This window comes from Pongo pygmaeus, chromosome 10 (genome assembly GCF_028885625.2).
Source record: "Pongo pygmaeus isolate AG05252 chromosome 10, NHGRI_mPonPyg2-v2.0_pri, whole genome shotgun sequence".
Taxonomy (NCBI): domain Eukaryota; kingdom Metazoa; phylum Chordata; class Mammalia; order Primates; family Hominidae; genus Pongo; species Pongo pygmaeus.
The window spans coordinates 83,246,020-83,266,422 of record NC_072383.2 but is presented as its reverse complement, the minus strand read 5'-3'; the positions used below and the strand labels follow the sequence as shown (position 1 = coordinate 83,266,422).

The window sequence follows — 20,403 nt, the reverse complement described above, 5'->3', positions numbered from 1 at the left end:
CATGTTACAAAAAGGAGACAAACTGGAAACAAAATTTGTAGACATATTTTAAGTAAAAAGATAGAGGCTGGGCATGGTGGCGGCTCTTACACCTGCAATCCCAGCACTTTGGGAGGTGGAGGCAGGCGGATCCCGAGGTCAGGAGTTCGAGACCAGCCTGGCCAACATGGTGAAACCCCATCTCTACTAAAAATACAAAAAATTAGCCGGGCATGGTGGTGAGCGCCTGTAATCCCATCTACCCGAGAGGCTGAGGCAAGAGAATTGCCTGAACCCGGGAGGCGGAGCTTGCAGTGAGCCGAGACAGAGCGAGACTCCATCTCAAAAAAAAAAAAATAGAAAAAAATACATCATGTGAACACTAAACTAGTGGTTCTCAAAGTGTGGTCCAGAGACCTCCCAGAGATGCTTTTAAAGGTTCTATAAGGTCAGTACTGCTTTCATAATAATTCCAAAATGCTATTTGGTTTTTCACTCTCATTTGGTCAAGAGAGTATAGTGGAGTTTTCCAGAGGCTACATGACTTGTGATATTATAGCAAATTGACTGCAGAGGCAAATATGAGAACCCAGATGTCTTGTGTTAAGTCAGACATTAAAGAGATTTACAAAAATGTGTAACAACACCCTTCTTCTCGCTATAACTCTTTGTTTAGAAAATAGAATTAACATTTATAAAATTTTTGTGAATCCAAAGGTTTTATTATTTGAAATTCTAAATGAATTAATAAAATGTAAAAATTTTGTTTTTTTCGAATACTTGGCAATATTGCTAGACATAACCCATACAAATAAGTTATTTGAGAGAGGTCCTCAATAATTTTTGAGAATGTAAAACGGTCCTGTATCTAAAATAAAGCTCGTTTAATTATATAAGACACAGAAGACTAAAGCAGAAAGCTTTACTACCTACAAAAAGCGACATTTTAAAATGATGAAACTGGTCAGTTTAACAGAAACACATAACAGTTGTAAATCTGCAGGCACCAAATAGCATGCCCTCAAAAACATTTAAAGTAAAAAAAAATAAGAATAAAAAGATTGAACTATAATAATCATGACAGTCATTGCTAATATTATCAGTACCACACTTAATCAACAGGCAGGTGGCATAACAAAAATATGTAGGTTCTGAAGTAGGCTGTCCTGAGTTGTAAAAAACAGGCCTACTCCCAAACTAGCTATTTGAAGGTAGACAAGTAACTTAACTTCTCTGAGCTTTAGCTTTTTTATTTATAGAGTGAGGTAACTTCACCTCATTATGAGGATTAAAAATAATATTATACAGGATTTTCACATGATAGCTACTAAAAATGATAGCTATTATTATTTCCCAATAATTATTCTTAATAAAACAAGGAGTTTAAAACTATAAATTTGTGGTCACCAAATAAGGCTTCAGAGAGGGCTGAATTTTGAGTCAAACATTAAAGGAGACACAGAATATTAATATACATTCCAAAAACTCCATTCACAACTGATTAAACAGTAATCGATTCCATAAGTGCACTTGGATGGAAGGGGTGGGCGGATTCTAGATGTAAATGAAGTTACAGTAGGTTGCTACCCTTTGTCTTTAATCTTAATTTTTCTTTTTTTTTGAGACAGGGTCTCGTTCTGGTGCCCAGGTTGGAGTGCATTGGTGTGATCTCGGCTTTCTACAGCCTTGACCCCCCAAGCTCAAGTGATCCTCCCATCTCAGCCTCCCAAGTAGCTGGAGCTACAAGCATGCACCACCCCACCTGGCTTATTATTTATTTATTTATTTTTTTTTTTAGTAGAAATGAGGTCTCACTATGTTGCCCAGGCTGGTCTCCAACTTGTGAGCTCAAGCCATCTGCCCAGCTTGGCCTCCCAAAGTGCTGTGATTACAGGTGTAAGCCACCATGCCTGTCCTAATTTTACAAATTCTTTACTGTCAAATAAAGGCTGACAACTGAGTAAAATAAACTTATAGCAAGTCCTATCTTAGGATACCATTAATTCCTTAACACCTCTAAGAAAATTATTCTTTCCCAGATAAGATATCCGATATTTCTTCCCCTGCCCCATTCAAAATAAAACAAACAATAGCCACAAAAATATTAAAGAGCCTTTTCAAAGGACTTAAATATAATACAAATAAAGACTTGCTTAAATATTGTTTAGCTTACTGGTTAAATATATTCTTTTAACAGCTCTTTTAAAGTTTCCTAGATCTCACAAAATAAAACTTAAGTCAAGCGTGTTTACTCTTCAAAGGGCTCATGCCCATTGCAAAATTAACTTTTGGCCATACTTTCTACAAATATCTATTTCAAATAATTCTTCCCACAGAAATGAGCCAATGGTCTAATAAAACATTCCTGCCACAGGGGAGAAAATTCTGTAAGGAACAGCAAAATTAAAAATATTAAATTAGGCTGGAGGTCTTTCACTGGAGATCAACCTCCTTCAGCTGTTCACTGATTGCCATGTCTGATGGTTTTTCATTCACACATACAAATATACAAAGTTGCATTTGAGATTTTTTAATTTTAGTGCAAAAGTACTTCAGGATTATACATGTTGTATAGAAAGAGTAATACTGAAACAGGAATCAGGAAACTTGGATCCCAGCCCTACCTCTGCCATGAGTTAGATGAAAACTATGTGGGTGTTTTTTCATCTGTAAACTAAGCAGCCTAGACTGGCGAGATACCTAAGATCCCTTTCAGCTTTACACTAAGCATCGTGTTGCCCTTCAAAACTAACAAGTAAGCTAGCACCATCTAGTGGACTCCAAAAAAAAAAAAAATCACTGAATAGGTAATAGTGAAAAAGATTCTTATAAGCAAAATGTCTAGAGTTCTTACTTTATTTTTCCTCCCAATGATTCAAAGACAATATTTGAAAGCAAGAATTATTCCAAGCACTATGAGCCACGATACAGCAATCAAGCCTATGTGAAAATGTTAAATTATTTCCATATCTTTCATATTTATAATACTAGTGGGCAATTTTCCAGAAAGCAATATTATCTAGAAGATAAAGTAGGAAAAAAACTCTTAGTATCTCTACTATTTACAAGGATAATTTTTAGGAATATATGATGTGAAATTTATAAATTGGCAAATACATTGCTTAACTTAAAGAAATACTTTTTCAGATTAAAGTTTTCCTAAACAGAGACAGAAATATCATGAACAAGAATATAAAAATAATCATTTACTCTTACATGTTAACCTTATATTTATTTTTATTTTTATTCAATATTTAATAAAAGAAATAACTTATTCCAATTCCATGTATAGAGAGAAAATGTAAATCCCTATAATATTAAAGTCAAGAGAGTCATTTGTTTTGGGTGGAAAAAGTCAAGATAATCATTTATTTTGTTTATTGCTACATCCCCAAAAATATTTCAATGCTGAAAAAGCGCTTATACATATAGGTACTCAATAAATTCATTTTGAAAAAATGTCAAAATCATTGCATTTGTTCAGCATAAAGAGTTTTAATGTAGTATAAAAATAGTAGTAATCTTAATTATTAAATGTATATTTATTTAAAAAGTAGAAGAATAGAAGAATAAGGTAATTTAAAAATTAGGCACTAGGGATAGACTGCTGAGTTTCAAATCCTGTCTCTATCATTTACTAGCTGTGTAATTTTAGATAATTTACTTTACTTCTTTGTGTCTCAGTTTTCTTATCTGGTGGGGTCGGAGTTTTTTTTTTTTTTGAGACAAGGTTTCCCTTTGTCACCCAGCCTGGAGTGCAGTGACATGATCACAGCTCACTGCAGTCTCATGAGATCCTCTCAACTCAGCCTCCCGAGTAGCTGGGAATGCAGGAGTGTGCCACCATGCTCAGTGATACGGTTTGGATATTTGTCCCTGTCCAGATCTCGTGGAATTCTAATCCTCAATGCAGGAGGTGGGGCCTGCTGGGAGGTGTTTGGATCATGGGGGCAGGTCCATCAGGGCTTGGTGCTGTCTTGGAGATACAGTTCTCACAAGATCTGGTTATTTAAAAGTATATGGCAATATCCCCACCACCACCACATTCTGTCTCCCTTGCTCCTGCTTTTGCCTTGCAACGTGCCTGCGCCAGCTTCGCCTTCTGCCATGATTGTAAGCTTCCTGAGGCCTCTCTAGAAGCCAAGCAGATGTCAGTACCATGCTTCCTGTAAAGCCTGCAGAACCATGAGCCAATTAAACCTCTTTTCTTTTACTTAGTCTTGGGTATTTCTTTATAGGAAGGCATAAATGACCTAATACACGTAGCTAATAAAAAAAAAATTGTAGAGGCAGGGCCCCACTATGTTGCCCAGTTTGGTCTTGAACTCCTGGCCTTAAGTGATCCTCCCTCTTCGGCCTCCCAAAGTGCTGGGATTATAAGCGTGAGCCACTGTGCCCAGCCAAAAATATTTAATAGTACCTTACTCATGCCAGTGATGTGAAAAGCAAATGAGTTAATTTGTATAAAGCACTTAAATACCTGTTGGTAAGAAAGCTATTACTATACAATACTAAATTGTATTTTTATGTAAATAAAATGTATAAAATAACTTTTTCAAATATGGATTTATTCAAAATTAATTTAGTTTCAAAATTTTCTGCTAGAAAGTCAATGAAATTCAACATAAAATAAGAGAAATAAAGACAACTAGATTTTAAATTATAAATCCCCTGTTTTTCATTTGCTTTGGCTATTCTTACTTTAAAAACTAACTGAAAAATACTAACTCAAAGTACTAAAGGTTTTCCATGAGCCATTTTATAAACTTTAAGAATCATTTGGCAACATTCATTCAATATATTTTTTTGCCACATCTCATATAGAAAACACAGTTTTACCAATTTTGCCTTAAATTTACTTATGGGAAATTTCAAACAAAGGACAACATGAAAGATTTTCTTATTTAAAATTGGTCATAAAATAGAGAGTAGAACAATGTTACCAGAAGCTGGGAAAGGTAGTGAGGGGCTGGGAGGAGTTGGGGATGCTTGCTTAATGTATATATACAAAAAATACAGAATGAATGAATAAGACCTACTATCTGATAGCACAACAGCATGATAGTTAATAATAACTTAATTGTACATTTTAATATAACTAAAAGATTGTAATTTGTTTGTAGAAGCAAAGGATAAATGTTTGAGGGGATAGATACCCCATTTTCCATGATATGATTATTTCACATTGCATGCCTATATCAAAACATCACATGTATCCCATAAATATATACACCTACTATGTACCCATAAAAACAAAAACTAAAAAATAAAATAAAACTCATATGAATATTTCACATTATATTTTTATTTTTACAACTGCATAGTTTAATTAGAATGGAAAACATTCATAACTAATTTCAAACAAATTGCCTTAAAAAGACTGACACATTCACTATTCTCATTCACTTAAATGCAAATAGTATCAACCAAATAAATATGTACATTAATATATTCTAATAAAAAGAATAGAGTTAACATTACATATTAACTACTGTGATAACTATAGCACAGTAAGAATTGGAAACAAATTAAACTTGAAACTACCAATGTGAAATATTGTGGTATTGCTTCCAATTTTATTTCACCTCCTTAAGAAATATAGCATGGAATAGTAACTCACTAACTTACAAACACAAATCTATCTTTGTCTCCCTTCATAAGAGTTCTTAGCATCAATATATCACTGAAAGACAAAATCTATGCTTTTCACTTAGCTCAATCAGAATCTCTAAGCAGTTCCTAAGATGAAAAACAGACTCCAACTGCTCTTCAGAAAATCTACTTTCTCATGTATACTATTCTCACACTCAATAAATACAGTGTTTTCATTGTACCCAACAGACACCAAAGAAGTCTTTTACCTTGTTTGCTTTGCACGCACAGAGATATCTCAGGTTTATCAATTAATACTATGGCAGTTTTCACATAAATCTTGCTGATATCCTATCCCAGGAAATCCACTACTTACCAAAAAAATTCTGTACAGCACTGCTGGCAATGAAAATGAAGTAAATGGGAATTCAAGCATTTCTTTTTTTACAAACAGCCTTTTTTTCTTTTTAAAGTTTGCTTCAGTGTGTGCCAATATAGTAACATACATTATCAATGCACTTGCCTTCACTCCAACAACAACAAAATTATTTTAAACTAAAATTTTAAAGTAAAAATATTTGTGTCAAGACTATCAGCATTTCCATATGGGAGAAGTCATAGCAATCCCAAAGCAGGCAGCACAAGAACGTGTGCAAATAAACACATTAAAGCATATTATATGTTATATTTTCAAAAGTGTGCCTTGAAATGTTTGCAAAAAAAGCTTATTTTGTGAAAACCTCTATTTTACCTATACATAAAAAAATAAAGGAGATGATGGTGACTGCCTAGATCCAACTCTCCCCATACCTCCTCTAGAAATCCATAAAGAGTAACAAAATAAAAAATAAACACAACTTACAATTCCAGTATAAGTGGGAGATAAGGAAATTACAATCTGAATCTTTTGTAAGTGAGGTAATAGGTATCCGGGACCAACATAATCCAGTTGGAATCCAGACTTGTGTGAGGGATAAGTAAGAAGTGGAGGTGCCCAAGTGATGGCAGACCCCCTGTATTGTCAACAAGGTCTTCTTCCAGAAAGAAGGAATATCCTGAGTAGGATGACAGAATTAAGACCAAATATATAAGGTGAATTAATAAATGCAAGTGGTTATAGCTTATATGAGAAAAAAATTTAAACTTGGAGCAAAAAATAAAACCTAAATCTATACTGTATAAAAATAAATGTCTAAACTTGATTCAAAAGGTTAAAAATAAAAAAGATGGCCAGGTAGGCAAACAAAAATAAAAATAAACCATATCAGACAAGGTAGAATTTAGTTTTAAAAGCATTAAAGAGGAAATGAAAAAAAATAATAGTCAAAGCTAAAATTTACAAAATGATAAGGCATTTATAAAATTGCATGGCAGTAACATTCACAAAACAGAAACCAAAGGATTTACCAAAAAAAAAGGCTGATTAACGACAAATCAATAACAGGCAAATTCATAGGCAACTTCCTCAGTCCAGAGTAAATCGAGCAAACAGAACACCTTTAAAAAAATTATCAGTCAGGCAGATCTTACACATACAAAATAAACTCTTTATCCCAATAATAAAAAACCCTGCCTCCTTTTCAAGTACACCTAAAACATTCATGAAAATTGACCACATATTAGATTAGCAAGAGAGCCAAAATAAGTTCCAAAAACAGAAGTAGCACAAAAATTATTCTCCGGCTATAAAACAATAAAACTAAAAAAATCATCAAAAAAATGACCTTTCTATATGGAAATTTTAAATCTTAGGTAAAAGATTTTTAAAAACCTTAAATTATAAAAATGATGAAAATATCTACATGTCACAAGTTACAGACTAAGCATTGCTCAGAGGAAAATCTATAGATTTAGGTATTTATGTCGATACGATTGAAAAAATTTAAAAATAATTGCATTAAATATTTAACTCAAAATAGAAAAGAACAGCATAATAAACAGAAAAGAAAAAGCCAAGAAACTAGTATCATCATGCATTTGTGGTAAAAGTACTAAATGGCAATGATATGGTTTGGTTGTGTCCCCACCCAAATCTCACCTTGAATTGTAATAATCCCCACACGTCAAGGGCAGGCCAGGTGGAGATAAGTGAATCATGGGAGAAGTTTCCTCCATACTGTTCTTGTGGTAGTGAATAAGGCTCACAAGATCTGATGGTTTTATAAATGGGAGATCCCCTGCACAAGCCCTTTGGCCTGCCGCCATGTAAGACGTCCCTTTGCTCTTGCATTGTCTTCCTCCATGATTTTGAAGCCCCAGTCATGTGGAACTGTGAGTCCATTAAACCTCTTTCTTTTATAAATCACCCATTCTCGGCTATATCTTTATCAGCAGCAGGAGAACAGGCACAATATATATAAAGGGAGTCTGACACTGTCTTCCTAAATTATAGATATCTTTTGACCCATTGATACAAATTGCAGGAAACTAACCTGAAGATATATCTGATCAAATATGAAATTAAATAGATGTCATATTCATTATGGTAATATGGAAGACTGGAAACCATTCAATATCCATCAGCAAGGCAAAAATAGGAAAACTCTGGTCATTTCACACAATAGAATATTAAGTAGCTATGGAAAAAGAATTATAAATTCCATAACATGTTGTTAAGTAAAAAAAGCAAGACAAAGAACAGTACTTAAAATACGCTACATTTTGTGAGAGGATTAGCATACATACATGTATTCCCCTAGATATGTGCATATACATAGATGCACACATATATATGTTTTACATATTATATATGTACATATTATACAAAAATTCCACATATAAAAGCAAATGGGAGAGAAGAGTGAAAAGGACAGGGACTAATGTATGATATCTTGAGTATGCTTTTTCAATGTAGTTTTCATTTTGGAATCATGAATCTGTGTTACATATAAAAGTTAAACACAATCAAATGGGAAAAGTGAATTAATTTATCAAATTAGTCAATTTAGTAAACTAAATTATCAAATTTATAATCTAATCCCAAAGATAAAATATTTCAAATGATTTTATAACGTACTATTTTAATCATATCTGTTTGGGATAGTGCAAGGACAAAAAATGTAAATAAATCTTAAAATTAGTAAGTTTTTTATAAATAGTAATAGTGGCATTGTTGTTTTGAAGTTATTTTATGGATAAGATGTGGCACGTGGTTATGTTAATGTTGCCATAAACCAAGGAATATAGTGGAAGAAAAAATGAATACAGCTGTAAGTCTAAAGCATATTTGCTATCCTCAATTCAAGTTCATAATACAAAACAATTAGAGTATCAAAACAAAGAGCAACTGACTGAAATATTCTGAGCTATAAAAATGTATATTTTCATAAGAATATTGAGAGAGAGAGAGAAAGGCAGAACAAGCAGTAAAACAAACTAAACAAACAAACAAACAAAAAACAAGTTGGCACCACTGAAAGTAACTAGGGTCACTAAGACTTTGGGTATATAGCCAAAGGACTATAAATCATGCTGCTATAAAGACACATGCACACGTATGTTTATTGCGGCATTATTCACAATAGCAAAGACTTGGAACCAACCCAAATGTCCAACAATGATAGACTGGATTAAGACAATGTGGCACATATACACCATGGAATACTATATGCAGCCATAAAAAATGATGAGTTCATGTCCTTTGTAGGGACATGGATGAAATTGGAAATCATCATTCTCAGTAAACTACTGCAAGAACAAAAAACCAAACACTGCATATTCTCACTCATAGGTGGGAATTGAACAATGAGAACACATGGACACAGGAAGGGGAACATCACACTCTGGGGACTGTTGTGGGGTGGGGGGAGTGGGGAGGGATAGCATTGGGAGATATACCTAATGCTAGATGACGAGTTAGTGGGTGCAGCGCACCAGCATGGCACATGTATACATATGTAACTAACCTGCACATTGCGCACATGTACCCTAAAACCTAAAGTATAATAATAATAAATAAATAAATAAATAAAAGAATTTCTCAATACAATAGTAAGCATTTAGCCCTGTCATTCTGCTACAAACCATTTCAGGATAACAAAATAGTTCTAATTGATTAAAGAATTCCAGCTTAAAGGCTGTGGAAGAAATGATCAAATAGAAAACTCACAAATCACATCCTCTGCTGCATTAATTGATCCAGGTCATATTAATCAATGGATGAATATTAAATGAAAGGTTGATGGTGAACTTTATAACAGAGTGTTTAGGCTATCATCAGCTACACCAAACACTCAAGTGTAGCATCACTAAAAGTAAACCGTCAAATACTGTATGACCGCTGATGTAATCAAATATAAAGCACAGAACACCACCTATGAAGAATTCCTGCCAAAGCAGCTTACTATTTAACTTAATCAAACTGTTTTTAACTCACTTCAATTTATAGAAAATACAGGGCTTAATGAAACAATTTCATTAAAACTAAAAAAAGTAAATGGACAAAGCCTGAGGCAGGACATTCTGTAAGACAATTCACACAGGTTCTGCAACAAATCAACGGAATGGAAAAAAAAAAAAAAAAGCCGTGAGGACTGCTGCAGATTTAAAGAGACTTCAAAGACCTAGGTAAATGTAATATATACTCATAATTGATGTTATGATTCCAATAAACCCAGACACTTAGAAAATTAGAAAAATTTGATTACGTGCTATCAGTTGATACAAGGTTTCATTATTAATTCCATTAGGTGTCAGAATGCAATGGGGTTAAGTAAGAGAGGGCCATATTATTCAAAACTGTCTCCTGAAGTATGAAGGAATGGAATTACATGGTCTGGGGATCTCCTTTATGAAAGAAAAAAATGAAATCAAAACCCCAAAAAAGTAAAGATGAAGCAAATGTTTAATATAACTAATGGCTATATGGAATTTCTAAGTATTATTGTACATTTATAAATGTTTGAAATTTTCCACAATAAAAGGAGAAGAAAAAACAAAATATACACAAACAAGCAAACTAATAGTATAACCAGGACTAAACACAGAAATTAAGCTTATTTCTATTCCCCTATCTACGCCCATTCTACTCTGATATTTCAGTCTAGATTAGACTTTCTAATGATTAAAGGACTGAAAAGGTGGACAGTATGGTATCCTCTGAGAGCCCAATATTTCAGCCATCTGTCCCATATCAAAGTAAAATTTTAATCCAGTTCCCAACTTTTTGGCCATCCTTGATTGTTCATTAACCATTATTAAGCCTCTACCAAGGCCCTTGAGAATTTCATCATGAATTAAATAATAAAAAACAATAGAAGAAATCAAGCCAGGAGGTGAATAATACAATACAATTTTTATTTCAGAATCATCATGCTGGTAATAATGCAGAAGTAACTTGAGTCGCATTTCAGTGGGTAGAAGAGGGAAGTTGGGTGATAAGATGTAAAAGCAAACACAAAACATTCTTTCTTTCCCAAAACTTGACAATAAAGGGGAAGAAGAGAGGGGAGGCAATGATAGAACTCAATGTGAGGTAAGAGGAAAGGTTTTTTTTTTTTTCATTTTCTTTTTTGTTTTAATTTCATTTAGAAATGTGAAGGAAAGGACACAGCAATAGAAACACTTTGACAGAAGGCTGATGAAAAATAATGGAGTAAGGTCCAGAGGGGCTGATGGGAATATTTATAGAAAATAGGACTAGTCGACTGTAGTGGTACATGTCTGTAGTCCCAGCTACTCGGGAAACTGAGGTGGGCAAATCCGTTGAGCCCAGGAGTTCAAGACAAGCCTGGGCAACATAGCAAGACCATATCAAAAAATATAAATAAATAAATAAAAAATAAAAGATAAACTTGGGTCCACAAAAAAATTGCTGAAACAAAAAATAAAAGGACTGGTCTTTAAGTAAGAAAAGTGATTTTCATTGCTACCTATATAAATTATAAGATATAAGGAAGGAAGTCAATATAGTTACATGCAGATATAGCTCTGGAGGGACTGAGAAGTTTAGGGAGATGCAGTCTGATGAATCTTTCATGTGGTTTTAGGAACTTTATCTGAAGAAGGAAAGATAAGTCCAAGTGATGTATGTAGCTAATGAGAGTGGTGATGAAAAAGGTTTACCAGCAAACAGTTACAACAATTGCTGAGGCATTTGGGAAGCAGATGATCCATAAAAATATCATGGCACAATATAAGGGTGTTATATTCCCATAGAGCTCAAATCACTATTGGTTGTAGGAAAAGAAACAGAGAAGTAAATATACTAACTTAGGGGGCTGCTAAGAACTACAGAGTTGCCAGGGGTGGGAGAGCATATTCCTTTTATAGACATTAAAAGTAATTTTATTTTTCTAATCTAAATTTTAAAAGTATAACATAAATAAAATATGCAGATTTGTGATGGTGGCCTACTCCTAAAAAGGAATAAATAAAACACAATAAATTATGAGAAATAAATCTTTAAATATTAAAATTTCATTGTTCTTACCAATTCGAGTAATTTTATTATGTGAAAGTTCAAGACATTGAATATTAGTACAGCCATCCAAACCATGAAGAGAAGTCAGTTGATTTTTATTAAGAAGAACAACACAGAGATTTTCCAAATTTTCACACTCAATAGCCTCAATATGGTTTTCCTGAAGCAAAGAACAAATGTAATTAGTTTTATTTCAATGGCTTATTAATGAACTATTTAAAGCTTTCAAAAAGAGGAAAGAAAGATGAGATAGGCTCTCCAAATTAATATCTGAATCTTTAACTTCTAAGATAACCCTTCAAACTGTTATACTATTTCGATGAAAATATTAAGTAAACTAATAAATAATTAATTTTTAATATATTAAATATTATTGTTTTAAAATACAGAAAATACAGAGGATAACAAGTATTTTAAACAATATAAATTTTAAAAAGTTAATATATTGTCATTCTTGTTCCTCCCATCTTGAATGGGAATGGCTATTGTTAATCAAGCCCTGTCCCACCATTGTATGTGGGGTGGCGGTAGATAATTTTTAATTTTAGATTGCAGATATCTGAGTTGAGAGGGCTTCACCTCAGTGGATGCATCCAAGGAACTGGACCTGGTGAGCCTCATCTCCACCTGGACCTGATTTAGATGAGAAAAGCCTGTGCTTCGAACTTGAGCCTGATGCGTTAAGTTAATGATACTTTGGTGTATTTGGGATATGAATGTATTTTGCATGTGGGAAAGATGTGAATCATTATAAGCCAGAGGATAGATTTTAATAGACTGTTACTTTGGTAGCTCCCAGTACACATCAGAAACCAATATGCGCATATCCATATGGTCCCCTTCCACATGACCTCAGGGCTTAGCCAATAAAACATTAGCCAACATGATGTAAGCAGATGTTTTATAAGCACTTGCATACTGCAGCATGTCTTTTAGGAACACTCACTCTTGAGATCCTGCTCTTGAGTAATACCCTACAAGCACCCTGGAAAGAAGCCCCATATAACTAGAGATATTCCCATCTTCCAGACAATCCTGCCAAGGAAGCAGACACATAAGGTAAGTGATTTAGGACATTCTAGCTCTAGCTTCCATTTCACTGCAGTTACATAAGAGACCCAGTAAACACAATAGAAATGAGAAAAAATGCCCAGCCAAGTTTAGTCACAATTAATGGCCCACAGAACCATGAACAAATAAGATGGTTGTTGGTTTAAACTACTAAGTAATATAATAATTTGTTGTGCAGCAAAAGTAATGAAAACAATAACCATATTAGCTACAAATAGAGATAGGTCATTTTAGGTCATATCATCCAATAAACTTCCCTCTCTGCTTCTCAAAACTTTACCATACCACCTGATCTCTTCAGGCTCTGAGTTACACGTTAGTTTAGTAATTGTTTCTTCAAAAGTGTCATTTCTGAAATGTAAACATAAATCCATTTTATATTTTATTATAAAATAAATAACAGTAAGGCAGAGACCATACCTGTGCATCAATGTACTTAAGTTTTTTACAATTACTCAGGCTGTGCAAAGAAGTTAATCCACAGCGTCGAAGGGATAGAAACTGAAGATTTGTACACTCTGCCAGTGTAGAGAGAACACAGCCTGGCAAATCTTGAAATGTAACTGTTGTAACCTAGAGGAATCAAGAAAATTGCAGTGTATAGTGTTATTTAACAAAACTGAATATAAACAATATTAGCCTTACAAAACTGTTTAGAAAATTCATTTAAGAAAAATAATACTATATGTTGAAGCCCATATTTATTAACAACTCAATTTGTTAAGCTATCTGTGGCCTCTTTTGCTCCCCACATACAAGGACAAAATATTGCAATCATCTATGACAAATTCAAGTTCAAAGGTAAGATACATAAAAGCAACAACATAATCATGTATTAGCTCACTCCCTGAGTTTTCACCAATTTTTGATTTTTAAAGTGGTATGGACTTCAAATTATATTACACAGTTATAGTAACCAAAACAGCATGGTACTGACATAAAAACAGACACACAGACCAATGAAACAGCACAGAGAACGCAAAAACAAATTCATACATCTACAGTTAACTCATTTTTGACAAAGGTGCCAAGAACATACATTGGAGAAAGGCCAGTCTCTTCAATAGTGGTGCTGGAAAACACTGCATATCTATATGCAGAAAAATGAAACTAGACCCCCATCTCTTACCACACACAAAAATGAAATTAAAATAGATTAAACATACTTAAATCTAAGATCCCAAACTATGAAACTGATAATATATTTTTTTAATTGGGGAAACTCTCCAGGACGTAGGACTAGGCAAATATTTCTTGAGTAATACCCTACAAGCACAGGCAACCAAAGCAAAAATGGACAAATGGAATTACATCAAGTTAAAAAGCTTCTGTACAGCAAAGGAAACAATCAACAAAGTGGAGAGACAGTCCACAGAAAGGGAATAATACTTGCAAACTATCCAGCTGACAAGGGATTAGTAACTGGAATATATAAGAAGCTCAAACAGCTCAATAGGAAAAAGTCTCATAATCCAATCTAAAAATGGGCAAAAGATCTGAATAGATATTTCTCAAGAAAATATATAAATGGCAAACAGTCATATGAAAAGGTGCTTATATCACTGATCATCAGATAAATGTAAATCAAAACAACAATGAGATGTCAACTCACCCCAGTTAAAATGGCTTATGTGCAAAAGTCAGGCAAATGCTGCAGAGGATGTGGAGAAAAGGGAACCCTCTTACACAGTTGGTGGGAATGTGAATTAGTACAGCCACTGTGGAGAACAGTTTGGAGATTCCTCAAAAAACTGAGCTACCATATGTTCCAGAAATACCACTGCTAGGTATATATCCGAAAGAAATGAAATCAGTATAATGAAGAGTTATCTGTACCCTCATTTTTATGGCAGTACTCTGCACAATAGCCAAGATTTAGAAGCAACCTAAGTGTTCATTAACAGAGAAATGAATAGAGAAAAAGTGGTACATATACACCATGGAGCACTATTCAGCCATCAAAAACAATGAGATCCTGCCATTTGCAATAATATAGATAAAATTGGAAGTCATTAAGTGAAATAAACCAGGTACAGATAGACAAACTTTGCATATCCTTGCTTATTTGTGGGAACTAAAAATAAAACAATTGAACTCATAGGATTAGAAAGTCAAATGATGGTTACCAGAGGCTGGAACGGTAGTGGGGTGGGGTTGAGGGAAGTGGAGATGATGAATGGGTACAAAATATAATAAGATAAATGAATGTGATCTAGTATTTGATAGCACAATGGGGTGACTAAAGTCAATAATAATTTATTGTACATTTTAAAATGACTAAGAGTATAACTGGATTATTTGTAACACAAAGAAAGGGTAAATACTTGAGATAATGGATACCCCATCTACCATAATGTGATTATTATGCATTGCATGCCTGAATCAAAATATATCATGTATCCCATAAATATATATACCTACTATGTACCCACAAAAGTTAAAAATTAGATTAAATAAAATCATTAGCTTTTGTAGGATTTTCATAGTTTGAGGTCTTCTATTTAAGTCTTTCATCTATCTTAAATTAGTTTTTATGGGAAATACCCTTCTTTATGTCACCTTTGGCAAATAATGTATGGCTAAGTACTCAAAAGCAATTGCAACAAAAACAAAAATTGACAAGTGGGGCCTAATTAAACTAGAGAGCTTCTGCACAGCTAGAGAAACTATTAAAAGAGTAAACAGACAACCTACAGAATGGGAAAAAAAATTGTAGACTATGCACCGGACAAACATATAATATCCAGCATCTACAAGGAACTTAAATCAGAAAGTAAAAAGCAAATAACCCCATGAAGAAGTAGGCAAAGAACATGAACAGAGATGTTTTGAAAGAAGACATACACGTGGCCAACAAACATATGAAAAAATGCTCAACACCACTACTCATCAGAGAAATGCAAATAAAAACCACAATGAGATACCATCTCACACCAATTAGAATGGCTTTTGCTAAAAAGTCAAAAAATAATAGATGTTGGTGAGGTTACAGAGAAAAGGGAACACCTGTTCATTGTTGGTAGTGATATAAATTAGTTAAGCCACTGTGGAAAGCGGTTTGGAGATTTCTCAAAGAACTAAGAGTTGAACCACCATTCAACCCACCTATCCCATTACTGGATATATATCAAAAGAAAAATAAATCATTCTACCAAAAAGACACATATACCAGTATGTTCATCGCAGCACTATTTACAATACCAAAGACATAGAATCAACCCAGATGCTCATCAACAGTGGATTAGACTAAAAAAAAAAAAAGGAGTACATATATAGCCTGGAATAATATATAGCCATAAAAAATGAAATCATGTCTTTTGCAGCAACATGGTTGCAAGTGGAAACCATTATCCTAAGCCAACTAACACAGAAACAGAAAACCAAATACCACATATTCTCATTTATAAGTGGGAACTAAAAATTGGGTAAACAAGGACATAAAAATAGGAGCAATAGACACTGGGGAAAAAAAGAAGTGGTGAAAGGAAGGGGACAAGAGTTGAAAAACCACCTATTGGGTACTATGCTCACTACCTGGGTGACAGGTTCAATTATGCTCCAAACTTCAGCATCATGCAAAATACCTTTTATAACAAAGCTGCATTTGTACCCTTGAACTTAAAGTAAAAGTTAAAAATCATTAGCTTGATAAGAATATTCTTGTGTATACCATACTTAAAATCATAAAAATATTATATTAAAATTGGAAGCATTATTGTTACAAAAAACACTGAAAAGGTACAAAATTTTAGAATGCAGTAACTCCTCTTTGTACGGAACATTTCCTGTGCATTAAATTAAACTAAAAGTTTTAAATTTACATATTTATGTAAGTAAATTGAAGGATCATGTGTTCATGGTGATATAAAGAAAGGAATTAGACCACTCTGTTTTAATTACCAAAAGCAATAATTAAAACTTCAGATAAATAAGACTTCTAGTTTCAAAATCATTTTAGGAATGTCTCAATTATTCATAACCTAAAGCAATTTTGGAACAAATTTATTTTTAATAATTTTTTCAGAACGAAAATATACTCATCAATTTGTATGGAGATAACTTCTATGTACTGCCTAGTTAATCTGTAACAAACAGATATACATTCTGTAATTGGAAAACTGGCTCTACACTAAAAATGAAAACATTATTTAGAATTGAGCACTTAAAAATTGAAAATTCAACAATTACAGCTGTATAGTAACAAATGCTACTCAACATTATAATTTATATTATTCAGTGTGATTTAGTAACATGTTGCTTTCAATTAACTACACAAGCACAATTAAGTTCTAGTTATTTATGATGTGGCAATTTCTGTCCTTTAATCTTATTACAGTACAGAAGTAACTGCTACAGTATCCTTGTTAGTGGTATTTACTTTTGAATATGAGGAGCTTCCTATTTCCTCCTTTAATTGAAGCTCTTTTCATTGAACATTTAAAAAAAATCTTTATAGTATAGTAATATATTCCCCTACTCGACCACAGATTTTTCCAAATATATGAGATCAAAATAAATTTTTTTATTAATTATGGATACATGTATGACAGGAGCCACATACATAAAACCACTTTATGCTTCAAAATTAAGGTCAATATAGAATTAGTAATCGTATGTGTTCATTAGTGTATGGTCAACTTGAAAAACAGCAATTGGAGCATAATGGGTGTTGGGTAAGTGTTTCTTAAAATAAATAAATGAATGAACTTCCCTAGCCTGTGGCAAAACTCAACTATATTTATAGCACTCATACTTCCTTTTTCTTATAAAAAATTATGTAAAAACATTTGAAAAAGTTATACTTTCAGACTCTCATGACTTGAGAATGAACTATTCCACCTATAGAAGCTATGAAACACTCATTATATTTTAATAACAGATTCCAAATCAATTTTCTACTTAATCATCTGTATTTTCCCAAATCCTTTACATCCCATTGTAGATAAAATTCCCTAACTCAGCAATATACTTTTTAGAGATTTTATTCTCAATTATTCTTGAGTTAAACCTAAGAAATGTCAGTCATCTACGGTAAACATAACTACAAAAGTAATGCAAGCAACAAGTCTATTTTTTTTTTTTTACTTTTTCAGAACATTTATTCAGTGATTGAATCTCAAATCTATTTGGCAGGGAAAAATAATATTGTTTTAAAAATCAGCTGCAAAGGGACTGAGTCCAAGGTTTGATTAGTGGTTTGAATAAAACAGCTCCAAAATAATTTCAGGTATGTCACCTATCATTCCAATAGCAGTTCATTACAATTTACTTTGTATAAGAGAAGTGAGACTTCTTGATCTAAAAGTTAATAAGCAGCTAAAATATTATTATTCATGTTATGGTATAAAGCAATACTTAAAAATCCTTAAGCTCGGTGCCCTTTTTTGTGGTGGTTATTACTTAATACAAGTTACCATTAGTAGCAAAATGCCAAAAATAAAAAATAGTTAAAACATTTAAAAATAATAAAAAAATATATTCATTACCTATAATTATTGCTCTTTAGTCTTCTCTTTTGAGATATTACTGCATATAACCCAATGGTCTAGTATTTTCAACTTTATAACTTTTTTGATGAAACGGGCTATTAAGCAGCCCTTAAAAACAATCCATTTGCCTTCTCTTTGCTTGCTTGAGACCCACATTTGACAAGTGATATTAGAAGCCCTGGGCCATGTTCTTTACATACAGCATTTTAAAACTCAATGATCCTATATAATAGATATTGCTCTTCCAGTTTGTGAAAGACAAAACTGAGGCTCATTCAGGTCAAGCATTTGCATAAGGTGTCACAGCCAGTAAGTGGCAGAAATAAAATTAGAAACAGTCTTAACATAGAACTTAGTAGTCTAATAAGCTACACTTCAATAATTTTACATTAATTTCCTCTTCAGTCAATATACTTTATCTAAACTGTGAAACTGGTAGTAATAAGGAGATAAGATTAACATTCAATTGCAGTTCTTTTTTTTTAAATTATACTTTAGGTTACATGTATACATGGGATACATGTGCAGAACGTGCAGTTTTGTTATATAGGTATACACGTGCCACATGCCGTGGTGGTTTGCTGCACCCATCAACCCGTTCTCTACATTAGATATTTCGACTAGAATTCTTTATTCATCCCCCCACCCATCCATCCTATAATCAGGTAATGAAAGTCATTACAGATAGTTCCTGACAAGAGATAGTTTAACGTAGATTTTTTTTTTAATTTTATGATGGTGTGAGATCAATAGATATTTAGTTGAAACCATACTTCAAATTTTGAATTTTGATCTTTTCCCAAGCTAGGAATATAAAGTATGATAATCTCTCACAATGTCAGGCAATGGCAGGGAGCTGCAGCTCCCAGTCAGTCACATGATCATGAGGGTAAACAACAAATACTCTACAGTGTACCACGTTGCCAGATGATTTTGCCCAGTTGTAAGCTATGTAGGTTTATCTGGATGTAACTTCATCGTAACTTGAGGAGTATCTTTATTTGCCTGGCAATGTGTAAAGTATGAACAAAACGAAGATCTGATTTATGTCTTGAAGTCTCAAAGTAAGAGATTAATGTAAGCAAAATGAACGCATTACTGGGAGACAATAAACTTTTCTAAGTTGATCTCCAGAAGGACATCCCAAGGATGGCAGTGAGTGGTCAGGATAAGGACAAAGATCTGAAGCTAAAAGATCAGAAAGTCAAAAAGAAACTGAGCCATGGATCAGTAGTAACAGTGGTGAATAAAGATACCATGGTAAGCCATCTACCAAACAGAATCTTTACAGGAGTTGTCTGGTAACAAAAGATGATATTTTCTTAACATTTTAGCATCTATATGGCACATTCACATGTATTTTTCATCTTTATACTGTCTATTTGATGCTTCAAAGCCAAATTAAAAGCTTGAGATAGCTGCTTTAAGAAGTGATGAGAGGATTATGGTGCCCTTTAGAACGTTGCTACTCAGATTAGTCCATTCACCAGCACCAACATCATCATTTAGAATCATTGCAAGAATGGAGAATGGGTGGATCACCAGACCTATTGAATCAGAATCCACATTTCAACAAAGCTTCAGGTATTCTATAGATTTTAATAGTCTGCCAGGCCTTGCTCCAAGAATAAAAGAAAGAGTTAATTATGATTTTATGTAAATTGACAAGCGTTCAAAAGAAGGAACAGACAGTAAGCTGGAGAAGAAATGCCAAGGAGAAAGAAGTTCACCCATCTTAACTTCCTTCTCATTGGACAGAACAGAAACCTACAAAGCAAGGGAGGAACACTACTGTTTCTGTAACTTCATTTTCACTTTTGAAGCAAGTACACTGTAGGCATGAAGCCATCA

At 33.3% G+C, this 20,403-nt stretch overlaps 1 protein-coding gene across 1 annotated transcript in view; it reads right to left on the bottom strand.

Annotated features, from left to right (window-relative positions):
* The window catches only part of LRRIQ1 (leucine rich repeats and IQ motif containing 1), a 234,048-nt gene that overhangs the window by 190,351 nt on the left and 23,294 nt on the right, over positions 1-20,403 (bottom strand). Inside the window, exons 10-11 of the mRNA XM_063646532.1 lie at positions 13,484-13,636; positions 12,002-12,152 (exon numbers count right to left, since the gene is read on the bottom strand). Coding sequence (XP_063502602.1) covers positions 12,002-12,152; positions 13,484-13,636 — 304 coding nt within the window. The remainder of the gene's footprint in view (positions 1-12,001; positions 12,153-13,483; positions 13,637-20,403) is intronic.